Source organism: Chanodichthys erythropterus, chromosome 4, assembly GCF_024489055.1.
Source record: "Chanodichthys erythropterus isolate Z2021 chromosome 4, ASM2448905v1, whole genome shotgun sequence".
NCBI lineage: Eukaryota > Metazoa > Chordata > Actinopteri > Cypriniformes > Xenocyprididae > Chanodichthys > Chanodichthys erythropterus.
Window position 1 is genome coordinate 38,355,015 of NC_090224.1, and position 15,512 is coordinate 38,370,526.

A 15,512-nucleotide genomic window follows, 5' to 3' on the forward strand; every position below is an offset into this window, starting at 1 on the left:
CATGACTCTGGCGCTCCAAATCATGATTCGACACACTAATTAATTTATGCTCTGAAGCTTCCTGAAGCAGTGTTTTGAAATCGGCCATCACTATATAAGTCGTTATTTTTTTGTTTTTGGTGCACCAAAAATATGCTCATGGTTTTATAATATTAATATTGAACCACTGTACTCACATGAACTGATTTAAATATGTTTTTAGTACATTAATGGATTTGAGAGAGGAAATGTCATTGCTGGCTATGCAGGCCTCACAGAGCCATCGGATTTCAACTAAAATATCTTAATTTGTGTTCTGAAGATGAACGAAGGTCTTAAGGGTGTAAAACGGCATGAGGGTGAGTAATTAATGACATTATTTTAATTTTTGGGTGAACTAACCCTTTCATTCTGATTGAGAAAGGCTTTACATGGCTAAAATTTTCCTGTTAAACATGTGATTTAATTGTTTACACAAAGGGCTCAGTGTGGATGGTCCATCAGCCTGTTTATTAACAGATTATTTGGTTGCAAGAAAACCTGTTTCTTTGTCAGTGGTTTGGAAGTGAAGGTCTCTGTGGTGCTGATGCAGCACTACACTTTATTTTATACAGGCTCAGATGCTACAAAACCAGACGTCCTGTTCTTGTGTAGCGTCATTTAAATATGGGCAATAAATGCATAAAACATCATGGTGTGTGTTAAACAAGAAATTAACAGACACTAATAAAAAAAGACTTTTATTATTTAGTGATTAAACAGAAATTCACATTTTATCAACCGGCGTAATACCCAGAATCCTCATCCCATTGGCCAGAACTGAGCGGACAGCACTGAACAGACCGAGTCGGGCCTGAGGAAACAAACACACTGTAAGCATCATTTCAGTCTGATGATAAATGCAGCAGGTCAAATGCGTGTTTACCTGGGCCGTCGCTGCTGGACTTCCCTTCACGGGCAGCTCTCGATGAGCCGAGGCCACCATGTGACTGAAAACACAGTGAAACCTCATCAGAACAAACATGCGCCTTCTGTGGGACTCACAAACCAGCAACACACCAGTGGTTTTCAGACTCACCGCTCTATACATTCTGTAAAGCCTCATTCAGACTGTTAATCCAAACCTGTTTTTGTGTATATCCGATTGGAATCTGATCATATTTAACAAGTGTGAACGGCAATAAAATAACATGAAATGTGAAGGGGGAGGCTACATGTTGTCGTCATGTATATGACAAAATTTGTATTGCAAACCCTCTCTTATGTTGTTGTTGTTTTTGCCGTATACCTACCAACACAACATCATTGCCATGAAACCAATGTATATATTCCAAAAAAAAAAAAAAGAGGCATGGACCCACAAATTAGATCTGAACAGTTGTGATACACAATGTAAACAGTCAATCATTAAGATCAGATTCCAATCAGACACGCAAATCAGGTTTAGACTGTCAGTGTGAATGTAGCCTAAGGGTATGTTTATCCGACAAAGATGTACTAAAAACAGAAAGGTTTTTCTTTTTCATTTTCCATGTACAGATGACAAAAAAATCTGCGAAAAAGCAGTTTTCTGCTGCCAAACCAGTAGATGGCGATGTCACAATGTAAAGAAACACTACGCCTATATGCGTATGACATAATTATTTTCACAAATTTACATTTTTGTAACAGTACAATAACAGTATTGTTTTCAAAAACGTGCTTTTTCAGGCCCCCAAAATGCTGTTATCGTGTAAATGAACGGCCGCTCAGTCTCTCTAATCTCACACACTCGAGTTCGTTTTCTCTCCTGACGAGCTGATGATCTGAATCAGGTGTTTAATCTGTGTTTAGGTCAGGTTTATGTGTTCAAGTCATGTCGGAAAGATCACATTTATGAGTTGAATGGACATGAACATCATCCTGATTTCATTTATTCACAAGATTGATTTTTTTTGTCTTTATTGTGTTATTCTTTTTGTTTGAATTATTAGCCATGTTAACAACTAATTAATTAATTAACTAACTAGCTTTATAATCATTGCTATACTATTATAGTTTTTAATATATTTTTCCGTCTTTGGTTTTCATTTTAATTTTAGTTAAAAGTTTAATAATTTTGATGTGTATTTTTGTTAGGTTTTTAATGTCTAAATAGTTATAATTATTTATTTCAGTTCTAGTTAGTTTATTTTAGTACTTCAAGTTAAGCTAAAAATTAAAAAAAAAAAAAAATTCAATATCAAGTTACATTGATTTTTTCCATGTACAGATGACAAAACGATCTGCGAAAATGACTAAAAACGATGTATTCTGCTGCCAGACCAGTAGATGGCGATGTCACATTGTAAAGAAACACTTCACTTATATGCATATGACATAATCGTTTTCACAAATTTACATTTTTGTAGTTTACACAGAGTTCATAACAGTATCGTTTTCAAAAACGTGCTTTTTCAGGCCCCCAAAATGCCGTTATCGTGTAAATGAACGGCTGCTCAGTCTCTCTAATCTCACACACTCAAGTTCGTTTTCTGTCCTGACGAGCTGATGATTTGAATCAGGTGTTAAACATGACCTGAACACTGATTAATGATGCGTTCAAGTCATGTCGGAAAGATCACATTTATGAGTTGAATGGACATCATCCTGATTTCATTTATTCACAAGATTGATTTTTATTGTCTTTATTGTGTTATTCTTTTTGTTTGAATTATTAGCCATGTAAACAATTAATTAATTAATTTATTAACTAACTAGCTTTATAATCATTGCTATACTATTATAGTTTTTATATATTTTTCCTTCTTCAGTTTTCATTTTAATTTTAGTTAAAAGTTTAATAATTTTGATGTGTATTTTTGTTAGGTTTTTAATGTCTAAATAGTTATATTTTTTTATTTCAGTTTTAGTTACTCAGTTTATTTTAGTACTTCAAGTTAAGCTAAAAAAAAAAGTGAAAATTTTAGATTTTTTTTTTTTCAATATCAGGTTACATTGATGTTTTTGTGTACAGATGACAAAACGATCTGCGAAAATGACTAAAAATGATGCATTCTGCTGCCAGACCAGTAGATGGCGATGTCACATTGTAAAGAAACACTTCGCCTATATGCATATGACATAATCGTTTTCACAAATTTAATTTTTTGTAGTTTACACAGAGATGATAATAGTATTGTTTTCAAAAAAGTGCTTTTTCAGGCCAAAAAATGAACGGCCAAAACGCATAAAAAGTTTTCAGTTTTTAGTTGAAAATGGTGTTGTGTAAATGGCTGCTCAGTCTCTCTAATCTCACACACTCGGGTTCATTGTCTCTCCTGATGAGCTGATGATCTGAATCAGGTGTTAAACATGACCTGAATATGGGTTAATGATGCGTTCAAGTCATGTCAGAAAGATCACATTTATGAGTTGAATGAACATCATTCTGCTACACACTCAATAGTATGTACTTTTTCTTCTTCAGAAGAGTGCACACTTTTATAGTGTGGTGTGTACGTGATGTTAGGATGTTAATGTTTACCTGAGAGTCATGAGGAAGTTGACCAGGTGTCTGGGCTGCAGGTCATTCGCCGACTGAAGAAGAACTTCATCATATCTGCAAACAGTCAGACGTCACTGTGGTACAATTACACAAAGTCTCCATTTACAAATAATTATTTGGAACAAATAAACTGTCAGCATTAAAGTCACCGTGAAATCAAACAAACAATTCTTATTTTTTAAGGAAAGAAATGTGACCAGGAACTACTTCTGCACACAACGCCTGACAGCATGTGATCCAGTGTTGTGTCATTCATTGATCTGAAGTCAACTGACAAACCCAACACATAGTCTCCATATCGATACAATACGGTATTTGTCTGGGTGTAGCGTCACTGCCTCCTCCAGTAATGTCGTCGGACCAGCTTCACTGATGTCATGTATGTGAGGTATGTGTGATGCTCACCTGAGCAGGTGCTGGAGAACTGAAACACTTCTGCTGTCCGTGAGAGGAGAGACGTCACGGCAAGAGTACGACTCACTCGCGTGTCTCCTCAGCAAACTGTAACACAAACACAGCAGCGCTACAGCTAAACACATTCATGAACACCGCCGTAGAAAAACGTTTTCTCTTAGGATTAGGTTATAGTATTCATAACTAGCTGTCCATGCATGCACTGTCTACTATATAGGTAGGTGTGTGTGTGTGTGTGTACCTGCAGAGTCGGGCGTGTGTGTACTGCAGAAACACACCCGTGTCACCTTGAGACTGCAGGACTTTGTCCCAGTCAAATTTATAGTCTGATATCAGAGGCCCTTTGAAGTCCTGACAAACACATTAGATAAACATCATAAACACACCGACAGCATGACGCTATAAAACACACAATGACACACACTTAGCCTGAATACGACCACAATCAATATGAATTCAAGCCTGCCGGGGCAGATCAACACAATAAAACACACCCTCAGATGTGAAATGCAGTCAGTCAGGCTTGTGTTCAAAGGAACCACTCAAGTGTGTGTGTGTGTGTGTGTGTGTGTGTACCTGTATGATTAAAGCGCTGATCCCCACCCTCTCGCCCGTCAGCTCCGGCTCCTCCAGCACTTTTGAAGCTACACAACATACAAAAAGAGCCTCAGGTCAACTAAACTAGTTAGTCGTGCCAGAAGACAGCTGTGAATAGAAGAGAGGTTGAGAGATTGTGTGTTTTGCTTTGATTTCATTTCATTCTTTTGAAGCTGATTTCACTGATTCAGAAGATTGATTTTTATTGTCTTTATTGTGTTATTAGCCATGTTTTAGCACTTCTGGACAACTGTGTGGATTTAAAAGAATTAATTAATTAACTTTAGAATCATTGTTATACTATTATAGTTTTTAATGTAGTAACTGATTTTAATGAATGAGACCTTGTTGTAAAGTTACCGATCCTTCAATACATTTTCTTGTAGTCCACGGCACTAACATGTTAAAAAACATTTAACAATCAAATTTAACAATGACATTTTTTTTTTTTTTTTTTCATTTTAAAATGTTAGTGTTTTGCTGTGTATTTTTGCCTTTTTTTTATTTTTTATTTTTTTTTCAGTTTTTGTTATTTTAGTACTTCAAGTTAAGATTAACATTTTTTTATTTATTTATTTTTCATTCCAGGTTACATTTATTTTATTTCAAGTAAAGATTTTTTTTGTTTTAATTTTAGTTTAGATAACGCTATCATATACACTACCGTTCAAAAGTTTGGGATCGGTAACATTTTTAATGTTTTATAAAGAAGTTTCGTCTGCTCACCAAGGCTGCATTTATTTAATTACAAATACAGTAAAATCAGTAATATTGTGAAATATTATTACAATTTAAAATAACTGTGTACTATTTGAAAATATTTGAAAGTGTAATTTATTCCTGTGATCAAAGCTGAATTTTCAGCATCATTACTCCAGTCTTCAGTGTCACATGATCCTTCAGAAATCATTCTGATATGCTGATCTGCTGCTCAAGAAACATTTAATGTGTACAATTGTACAAAATATTTGTGTACAGTAATTTTTGTCAGGATTATTTGATGAATAGAAAGTTCAAAAGAACAGTGTTTATCTGAAATCTAATCTTTTGTAACATTATAAATGTCTTTACTGTCACTTTTGATCGATTTAATGCATCCTTGCTGAAAAAAAAATATTAATTTCTCTAAATTCTTCTAAAAAAAAAAAAAAAAAATTCTTACTGACCCCAAACTTTTGAATAGTAGTGTATAATGTTACAAAAGCTTTGTATTTCAGATAAATGCTGTTCTTTTGAACTTTCTATTCATCATGACAAAAAAAGTACACAACTGTTTTCAACATTGAAAATAATCATAAATGTTTCTTGAGCAGCAGATCATCATATTAAACTGATTTCTGAAGGATCATGTGACAACTGAAGACTTGAGTAATGATGCTGAAAATTCAGCTTTTCCAACACAGAAATAAATTGCATTTTATATTATATTATTCCAATAGAAAATAGTTATTTTAAATTGTAATAATATTTCACAATATAAGTGTTTTTACTGTATTTTTAATTAAATAAATGCAATCTTGGTGAGCAGACAAAGCTTATTTTAAAAATATTAAAAATCTTACCGATCCCAAATGTTTGAACGGTAGTGTATATATCATTTTTTTTTGGTTTTAATTTTAACATTTTTGAAATTTTGCTGTGTATTTTTGTCATTTTTGTTAGGGTTTTAACAGTTAGTTTTATGTCTATATACTAATTATTTAATTTAGTTTTAGTTATTTTAGACCTTCAAGTTAAACAAAACATTTTTTATTTCAAAAAATGCATTTTGTTTGTTTTAATTTTAGTGTAGTTAACGATAATAACCCTGGTCTGACTGGTCTTACAGGTTTTTTTTTGCTCAGCTAGTGAAGAAACTCTTGTCATTATTACTGTACTTTTCACAGATTTAGATGTTTCCACAGTTATTAATGTTGCTTATATTTTCATTATTATTATATTCATCTTTTATAAAGTCATAGAAACACTATCATAAAATTATCATCTTATTTTGCTACTGCAGGTAATGAGAACGCAAATATTATATTTGTTATAGTTTACACAACTATAAAGACTTCTGCTTCTGAGAACGCTACAAAAGGGTCCATTAGAAATCACACATTAATTCACAGTGTCTCCCACAACAACAAAAACAAACAGCCGTCACATGATTGTTCCAGAGCATGTGTGCAGAAGCTATAAACGGGTGTAGCTCTAGAATGAGGGTGTGACGCGGATCATCCGCGCTCTTGATATGATGGTCAGACTGAGCGTCTCTCACTTCTCGACTGCCTCATGTTGTTGATCATCCGGCTCCGCGCCTCCTCCAGCACATCCTCCAGGAACACCACCTCCCCGCGGCGCGTGCTCATGCCCTGCACCAGCCCGAACGCCACATGATGACACCTGCCACGCACACACAAAGTCACATTAAAGTCCCTTTAAAGGTGCCCTAGAACCAGTTTTCACAAGATGTAATATAAGTCTAAGGTGTCCCCTGAATGTGTCTGTGAAGTTTCAGCTCAAAATACCCCATTTATTTTTTTTTTTTACCTTTAATGTTTGTAAATAAAAATGTTCATGTTACGTCACAGTGCATTAACTAAACAGACACAAGTTTTGATCTTAATGTTTTATTAAATGTTGAAATTTAGATAAACAAAGGCTAATAAATGCTGTAAATATATTGCGCATTGTTAGTTCTTGTCAATTCAGCTAACTAATTTTAACAAATTAAACCTTAGAAAGAATCTAAGGACCTGTTTCAGAAGTAACCATATCAAAATAGAATATATTGATCTTTATTTTATGTTTTCTTAAAGTGTCAGATCTCAGAACAGCTCGAGAAGAGCAGATAACCAGTGTTTCAAGTTCTTTCAAAGATGCAAAAGAAGACATCTAACACACATAACACTGCGAGGTGTTTAGTTAGTAGGTGTGTCAAACGACAGAATTACTACTTTTTACAGCCATTAGGTTTTGTCAAGGTATATTTTGACAAGGCGTGTCTCCGTCCTGAAGGGGAAGGTACCTCTGGATCAGTGTTTGAGCAGCAATAATGATGTTTATGGAGTCAGACAGCTGACGAGTCATTGATGAACGCCATATGACATGCTATACTCGTAAAGCATGAAGTGAAAATAATAAAAATAAATAAATAAAAATAATAGCTAATAGATGTCATCATACTTCCTCTGTTCACTGATTACATTAAGAATTGCTAACATTTTCCATATCACAAGTTCTGCGATGTTATGTTAAAATGAGGCACAATCTAATTAAATTTGCACATCCGGTAGGTTGGGACGGAGTGAGTGTGTGTGTGTGTGTGTGTGTGTGTGTGTGTGTGTGTGTGTGTGTGTGTGTGTGTGTGTGTGTGTACCTCTCTGCCCACTGGTGTCCCATGGCTGACAGGATGTGAAAGAGCTGCTGGAAGTGGACGGTCTGACTCTTATCGGTCTTAAAGAGGGAACGAGGAGCAGATGCAGAAGGTGAAGGAGTCACATGATTCAGCGGTGATTTCAAACCATGACCGTTCTTACCACATAGATCATCTCATCGAAGCCAAACCTCTTCTTCCTGTCCAGCGCTGCTGCAACGTCTCTGAAAGCACACAGAAGTGAGATCCGTCACGGCGCCGCTTTACACTCAACACGTGTGTGTGTGTGTGTGGGTCAGTGTGACACACCTGGTGATGTACAGGGACGTCCCATCACTGCGCACTAATGTGGCGTACGACGACATATCACCCGTCGCAGACAGATCCACCACACCTGTGCCCTTCCTGTTCAACAACCAATCACAGTCAGTCACCGCAAACCATCACATACAGTCCAGTCCAAAAGTTTGGAACCACTAAGATTTTTAATGTTTTTAAAAGAAGTTTCGTCTGCTCACCAAGGCTACATTTATTTAATTAAAAATACAGTAAAAACAGTAATATTGTGAAATATTATTACAATTTAAAATAACTGTGTACTATTTGAATATATTTGACAAAGTAATTTATTCCTGTGATCAAAGCTGAATTTTCAGCATCATTACTCCAGTCTTCAGTGTCACATGATCCTTCAGAAATCATTCTAATATGCTGATCTGCTGCTCAAGAAACATTTAATGTGTACAATTGTACAAAATTTGTGTGTTCAAATTTTTTTTTCAGGATTATTTGATGAATAGAAAGTTCAAAAGAACAGTGTTTATCTGAAATCTAATCTTTTGTAACATTATAAATGTCTTTACTGCCACTTTTGATTGATTTAATGCATCCTTGCTGAATAAAAGTATTCATTTCTTTAATTTCTTTCCAAAAAAATAAAAATTAAAATACTTACTGACCCCAAACTTGTGAACGGTAGTGTATAATGCTACAGAAGCTTTGCATTTCAGATAAATGCTGTTCTTTTGAACTTTCTATTCATCAAGGAATCCTGAAAAAAAAGTACACAAATGTTTTCAAAATTGAAAATAATCATAAATGTTTCTTGAGCAGCAGATCAGCATATTAGAATGATTTCTGAAGGATCATGTGACACTGAAGACTGGAGTAACGATGCTGAAAATTCAGCTTTGATCACAGGAATAAATTACTTTGTAAAATATATTCAAATAGTACACAGTTATTTTAAATTGTAATAATATTTCACAATATTACTGTTTTTTACTGTATTTTTAATTAAATAAATGTAGCCTTGGTGAGCAGACGAAACTTCTTTTAAAAACATTAAAAATCTTAGTGGTTCCAAACTTTTGGACTGTACTGTACATTTTAAAAACATCAAATTTAATTAAATATTAAGTTTATTTATAAACTAAATTTAAGATTTATGTATTTGAATTGAATATAAAATTTCTATCAATTTGGTTTACAGTTTTAACATAAATTATGTATTTGCTAATTTGCATATTCATAGTTCTGCGTATACTAAATGAGGCAAGGGTGTAGAGTTACAGTCAAGCTATTTTAACGCATGAATAAATTATTTTCACAGGGAAAAAACATTTAAATATATTATTTTGATTATCAAAGATGAGTTTTAAGGGATAAAAATATTGACTGCAGATGAGCTTTAAATACACAACAAGCTTTATATATTTATCATCAGAAAATCCTATTTGTTTCAATGTTATACATTTGACTGTTCCACAGTCAGTCATTTGAACCATGTTCATACATTTTAACTGAATGAATGCAATTGTTTTCACAATGAACAGATTTATGCGGATTCTAAGCTATTTGAATAAACAGATTTTGAAAACATGATTTAAATAAAATCAAACTGATGCAAATAAACTATGCAAAGTTTTTCGAGTGCAGAAATCTGACCCGTTTCATTTATGTATGACTGAAAAATATGCATAAGATTAAGTTTATCTGTAGTTTGTTAAAAGTGTAATCCAAATGTATGTGATTCAAACACATAAATCTTTAATTTAGGCAGGAAAAGCTCTGCTCTGCAGGAGAGGAGCGGCTGTACTCGGTAATCTTCAGCAGGCGTTTGGTCTTCAGCTCTTCCAGCACATTCTGGGTCTGACCGTCATGAAACGACTCTCCAGAGTAATGGTCAAAGTCAACGCCTAAACGCTGAGAGACGACAAACACCGTCATTTTTTCACCGTCAAGTTCAGCATACAATACTACAGGCTCTACACAAACCCTACTCTTCTTCTCTAGATGCTGCTCTTTTTATTTACTTGACAGAAAACAACCTGTTGATTAAATCTTTCAATGTTCAACTGATTAAATTAAAGCAATATAACAAAAGTTCACTGCCCATTCAGTGCACTTCTTTTTACTTAACCTCTTAATAACTTAATGTATGTTTGTATACATGTTATAATAAAATGTTTATATGGCAGCCACTGTTTAAATGTTTATTTATTTATTTTCAACAACAAACTGGAGTAGATTATACATGTGTATGTTCATGAAAACTGCTTTATGTGCAACTCGAGTGTTTGTGAATTTAAAGTGTGCATAAAAAACCTAAATGGAAATGCTTGAAATGTGAACAAACTGAAAATGTGATATTACACATGATATTACCTGATAGATGCGTTTGTATTCGTCCACAGTGATCTCTCGAAACTGCCTCCACAGCTCCAGGGCCTGATCCTCCCGCTGCACCAGACGCCTGTAAAACTCTGCAGCGGCCGAACGCACGCTCTCGTCACTCTCGACCTCACGGTTCACCTGGACGTACACCTGCAGACCCAGTGAAAACAAATCAACTAGTGACAAAGAGTGTAAATGAGACACACACAGACGTCTCTGTAAGGACGGACCTCAAACAGGTGCTCCAGCGGCCGCGTCTTCAGCTTCTCCTGAGAGCCGAAGCGCTCAAAGCCGGCGCCCAACAGACCTGCGAACACCAGTGACCGACTCAAACCAGCTGACACATAACCTCATGCACTTTTATCAGGTGTAGGAAAGTGTTTTTAAAGTGTCCTTATTATCATTTTATTCCACTTACTGACTTCTCCAGGTTAATAATGTTCACTCACCAAACTGCATTCCCCAGTCGCCCAAATAATTGACTCGAATAACATCTTTCCCTAAGGCCTTCTTTAGATTTGCAATGAAGTTTCCTACAAAAAAGCAAATAATTTAACCTGAAAATGTTGTTTTGTGAAGAAACACTTTCAAACATCAAGCTAAGATGATCTTGTGTTCAAGCGCTCCATCTGCTGGTGACCGAGATAACTAGTTTAACAGGAACTTTCTGCATTTGACATTTCATTTATCAGAGTAAAAATGATCTCACCGATTATAGTGGAGCGAAGATGTCCGGCATGAAATTTCTTAGCGATGTTTGGAGAGCTGTGAGAGAAGAGAGGTGAGTGGGTACCGCTGCAGAGACAACTAAACGAACGGCTCGTGTGTTACCCGACCTGAACTCCACAAGCGTCCGGCCGCCCTGAAGATGGCGCAGAAGGTCGCTCTTCACGCCGAACCCGTCAGGCTCCGAGTGCAGCTGCTCTAAGAGCTTCTGTGACACACATCAGACATGAGAAATTAAAGTCACACTGAAACTGAAGCAGGGTGTTTTCTTCTGCACTGAGACATGCATCTGAGTGAAACAGATTATCGAAAAATAAAAATAAAAGGACTTGGTTCCATGCATCAGTTGTTGATTGGATGCTGAGATATTTTTGATAAAATCTGATGGCTCAAAAATATCTTAATTTGTGTTCTGAAGATGAAAAAGGTCTTAGGGGTGTGGAACGACATGAGGGTGAGTCATTCATTTTAATTTTTGGGTGAACTAACCCTTTAATCAGACTAAGTGACTGTCTGTTGTTTCACTGGAAGATCCAGTTATTACAATTTGATTAAACATTTTGAAATCAACACATTATTAAAAAATTAAACATGCACAGATGAATTGTTCACAGTAAGATCTATAATATAAATGGAAGCTTGTTTCTGCCACAGAATCTTAAAATTGTGACTTTTTACCTTGCAATTCAGAATTATTTGTCAGAATTGCGAGATATAAACTCACAAATACATGAAAATGTGAAAAAATTTTGCAATTATGTTTTTTTATTATGTGGCGAATAATAAAGCAAGCTTCCATAATAATATGCATTTAGAAAATAGATGAGATGAATCTTCATTTCATGTCGAATTTAAAGGCAATTACTATTATTATTATCATTATTATTATTATTATGCCATATCCCTACATGTAGCTATGGCCTGTCATGATCATGAATTTTGTTAATTTAATTTAATTCTGCTTTGTACATCAATTACAGTGTAAGCCTGATTTTTTTTTTTTTTTTTTTTTACGTTGGAATTGCATATAATAATAAATTATAACAAAATAGGTCCATAAGATTAATACTGTGAATATAATATAATATAATATAATACAGTACAGTCCAAAAGTTACATTTATTTAATTAAAAATACAGTAAAAACAGTAATATTGTGAAATATTATTTAAAATAACTGTGTACTATTTGAATATATTTCACAAAGTAATTTATTCCTGTGATCAAAGCTGAATTTTCAGCATCATTACTCCAGTCTTCAGTGTCACATGATCCTTCAGAAATCATTCTAATATGCTGATCTGCTGCTCAATAAACATTTAATGTGTACAATTGTACAAAATATTTGTGTACAATATTTTTTTTCAGGATTATTTGATGAATAGAAAGTTCAAAAGAACAGTGTTTATTTAAAATATCATTTTTTGAAACATTATAAAAGTATTTACTATCACTTTTGATTGATTTAATGCATCCTTGCTGAATAAAAGTATTCATTTCTTTAATTTCTTTTCAAAAAAATAAAAATAACAATTCTTACTGACCCCAAACATTTGAACGGTAGTGTATAATGCTACAGAAGCTTTGTATTTCAGATAAATGCTGTTCTTTTGAACTTTCTATTCATCAAGGAATCCTGAAAAAAAAAGTACACAACTGTTTTCAACATTGAAAATAATCATAAATGTTTATTGAGCAGCAGATCATCATATCAGAATGATTTCTGAAGGATCATGTGACACTGAAGACTGGAGTAATGATGCTGAAAATTCAGCTTTGATCACAGGAATAAATTACTTTATCAAATATATTTAAACAGTACACAGTTATTTTAAATTGTAATAATATTTCACAATATTACTGTTTTTTACTGTATTTTTAATTAAATAAATGTAGCCTTGGTGAGCAGACGAAACTTCTTTTAAAAACATTAAAAATCTTAGTGGTTCCAAACTTTTGGACTGTACTGTACATGTCTGATTAAATCCTCAAAGGAAAACCTTTGACTATCTTTATGTATTTTCAACTGCGTTTTTTATATTCTTTGGCAAATTGTGAAATTTAAACTGCACAATTATTGCAGTTCTCAAATAACTGTGATTAGATTGAAAAAATATTAATCAATTAATCAATAATCGCGACAGGCCTACATATAGCATTGACTTAATTTCAAGCTGACAAACCACAAAACGACAAAATGATAAGTTATGTACATCAGCAATGACTGGGGACGATTATAATGTAATTTGTTTCCTCGTGTCTGTGAGTAGCGTCTGTTCACCTGCGCCAGGATCAGTCTGTTCAATCTGAAGTGAATCACTCCTCGACCAGCGATGACCTCCTCCACGACAGCGTCCCGCTTGATCTAGAGCGGAGAACAGACACAAGATCGCTCCAGAACATGAGCATACATAAAAACATTCATAAAAAGAGTCAATATCAATCCTTCCCGAGCGTCTGCTCACCTGATTGGCCAGCGCTTGTGTTTGGGTCTGCAGGTCTCCATCAGGAGGAACAGCTCCTCTCTGCAGCAGACTGTTGACCGACACACGCAGGTCAGAGGTCGTCCTGAGGTCACAAACACTGCATCAGTGCATCAGACAGACCTGATCAGACACCACAGCTGGAGCTGATGAAGTGACTTCATCCTGACACTCTTAAAGGTGATATATGAGGGTTTCATTTGACTTATTTTTGTCTTATGGATATAAAACTTTGCTATATAACTGTCAGGGGGAATTCTATCCTGAACAACATTTATTGAAGAAAGACTTGGCTGTTGCCCTACAGATTTAGCATTTTAATTATTGCAACATAAGTTATCATTAGCTTATTTCTTAAATAGAAATTGAGATGGTTTATATGTTCGCTCTTACTGTTTCTTCGACACTGGCACAGCAGATATCAGGGGTATCAAAGCATCTTCAGACACTCCGACCACCTTTGAAAGCTGCAACACAAGTCAAATGAGAGCCAGCGCGACTTTATTAATGTTACAATGTATCATGAGGTGAATCAGACGCGCGCTGCGCGTACCTGCAGCGCAACACTCCTCCTGAAGAAGCACGCCATGTGCGCGCGCGATATTCACATTAAACTACATCAGGAATGAAACAACAGTGAATGAAAGTGAAGTGTCATTGATCAGTATCCGCGTGCTCTTACTGTGAGGACAGAAGTTTGAGCATCCTGAAGTCAGCTACTGTCATTCCTGCGCATGTTTTCAAAATAAAAGTCATCAGTAATTCTGTTTTCACAGCTGATTATTAGAGGAGTTTTTTTGTGGTTATGGTCCTGTCCCGATGTAATTTCCACCAGAGAATGTATTGTGTTTAACAGCATTTTGTTGTGATGAAATAAAATTAAATTTCAAACATGCAATACAAAATATATAACTTCTTTGTATTGCTGTAGCCAATTTAATTATGTCTGAGTTGTGAGGCTATAAATTTGTGAAGGTAGCAATGGATCATGCTTTACAGTCCTCCATCTTCTTGAGTCCTTCTCTTTGCCAGCAGAGATTCCAGGCCGGATGAAGCCTCTTCCCAGACTAGTGTTTTTCAGGATGAGGATCAAGTGGAGTGAATGGAATGATGGAGGAGCCTCTACTGTGCTGGAAAGCTGAAGACACAGTCGGATGTGAACGCTGGGATGATCATATGCTCCTTCAAAGCTGGAAAGCAAGTCAAAGTAAAGACATCATCCGGCATCTGACCCCGCACTGGCAAAGATGGACCCCGAATGTTTTGTTGACCCTGAACTTGTCCTAACTGAAAGAAAACAAGTTGATTAAAAAGATTGAATCCAAAATTTGGTAATAAATAGCATTAAAAGAGATTTATAAGAATTTTTTGCAGTCATTTTTGACAAAATCATAAGTGTAAAGGCCCATTCACACCAAGAACCATAACCATACAGATATATATATATATATATTAGCATGCTGTTTTGTCATCTGTCACTTTAAATGCTCTTTAAAGCAAGCTAGATTCTGATTGGCTGTCAATGTTTTTATCATTCATCACCTGGAAAAAAAAATCTCTCTGAAAGTAATTCCCAATATCATTCCTGTGTGCCGTTATCATATTATAATTGTGCTATTCTATATTTTATAACTTTATTTCGGCACCAGAAATGTTTTATAAAACCTACAAACACTTTACATACAGTACCGGCCAAAAGTTTGGACATTATTTTTTATGTTTTTGAAAGTCTCTTCTGCTCGTCAAGCCTGTAT

General features: G+C 34.9%; 1 protein-coding gene across 2 annotated transcripts; it reads right to left on the bottom strand.

Moving 5' to 3' along the window:
• Window positions 1–703: 703 nt before the first annotated feature.
• rars2 (arginyl-tRNA synthetase 2, mitochondrial) lies at window positions 704–14,461 on the bottom strand. 2 transcript variants are annotated; one of them, XM_067383512.1, is made up of 20 exons: window positions 14,312–14,461; window positions 14,152–14,225; window positions 13,741–13,843; window positions 13,557–13,640; window positions 11,387–11,484; window positions 11,260–11,315; window positions 11,000–11,083; window positions 10,781–10,857; window positions 10,542–10,700; window positions 9,973–10,079; window positions 8,184–8,279; window positions 8,038–8,098; window positions 7,878–7,954; window positions 6,777–6,901; window positions 4,496–4,563; window positions 4,161–4,270; window positions 3,911–4,006; window positions 3,485–3,559; window positions 905–968; window positions 704–832 (listed from the first exon to the last, which is right to left on the bottom strand). In XM_067383512.1, exons 1-20 carry the CDS (start codon window positions 14,345–14,347, stop codon window positions 746–748), a joined length of 1,737 nt encoding a protein of 578 aa, XP_067239613.1. In that variant the 5' UTR covers window positions 14,348–14,461; the 3' UTR covers window positions 704–745. The 2 variants fall into 2 exon arrangements, 1 of the variants encoding a protein (XP_067239613.1); XR_010894941.1 differs by lacking the exon at window positions 704–832 and having other exon boundaries at window positions 931–968; window positions 3,485–3,579.
• Window positions 14,462–15,512: the final 1,051 nt, after the last annotated feature.

Excerpts from the sequence above, each read along its gene's own strand:
- rars2 (XM_067383512.1), bottom strand. The coding sequence starts at position 14,347 with ATGGCGTGCTTCTTCAGGAGGAGTGTTGCGCTGCAG. Across the intron at positions 10,701-10,780 it reads CGCTGGAGCACCTGTTTGAG|GTGTACGTCCAGGTGAACCG; the intron begins GTCCGTCCTTAC and ends CTGGGTCTGCAG. Across the intron at positions 969-3,484 it reads AACTTCCTCATGACTCTCAG|TCACATGGTGGCCTCGGCTC; the intron begins GTAAACATTAAC and ends CTGTGTTTTCAG.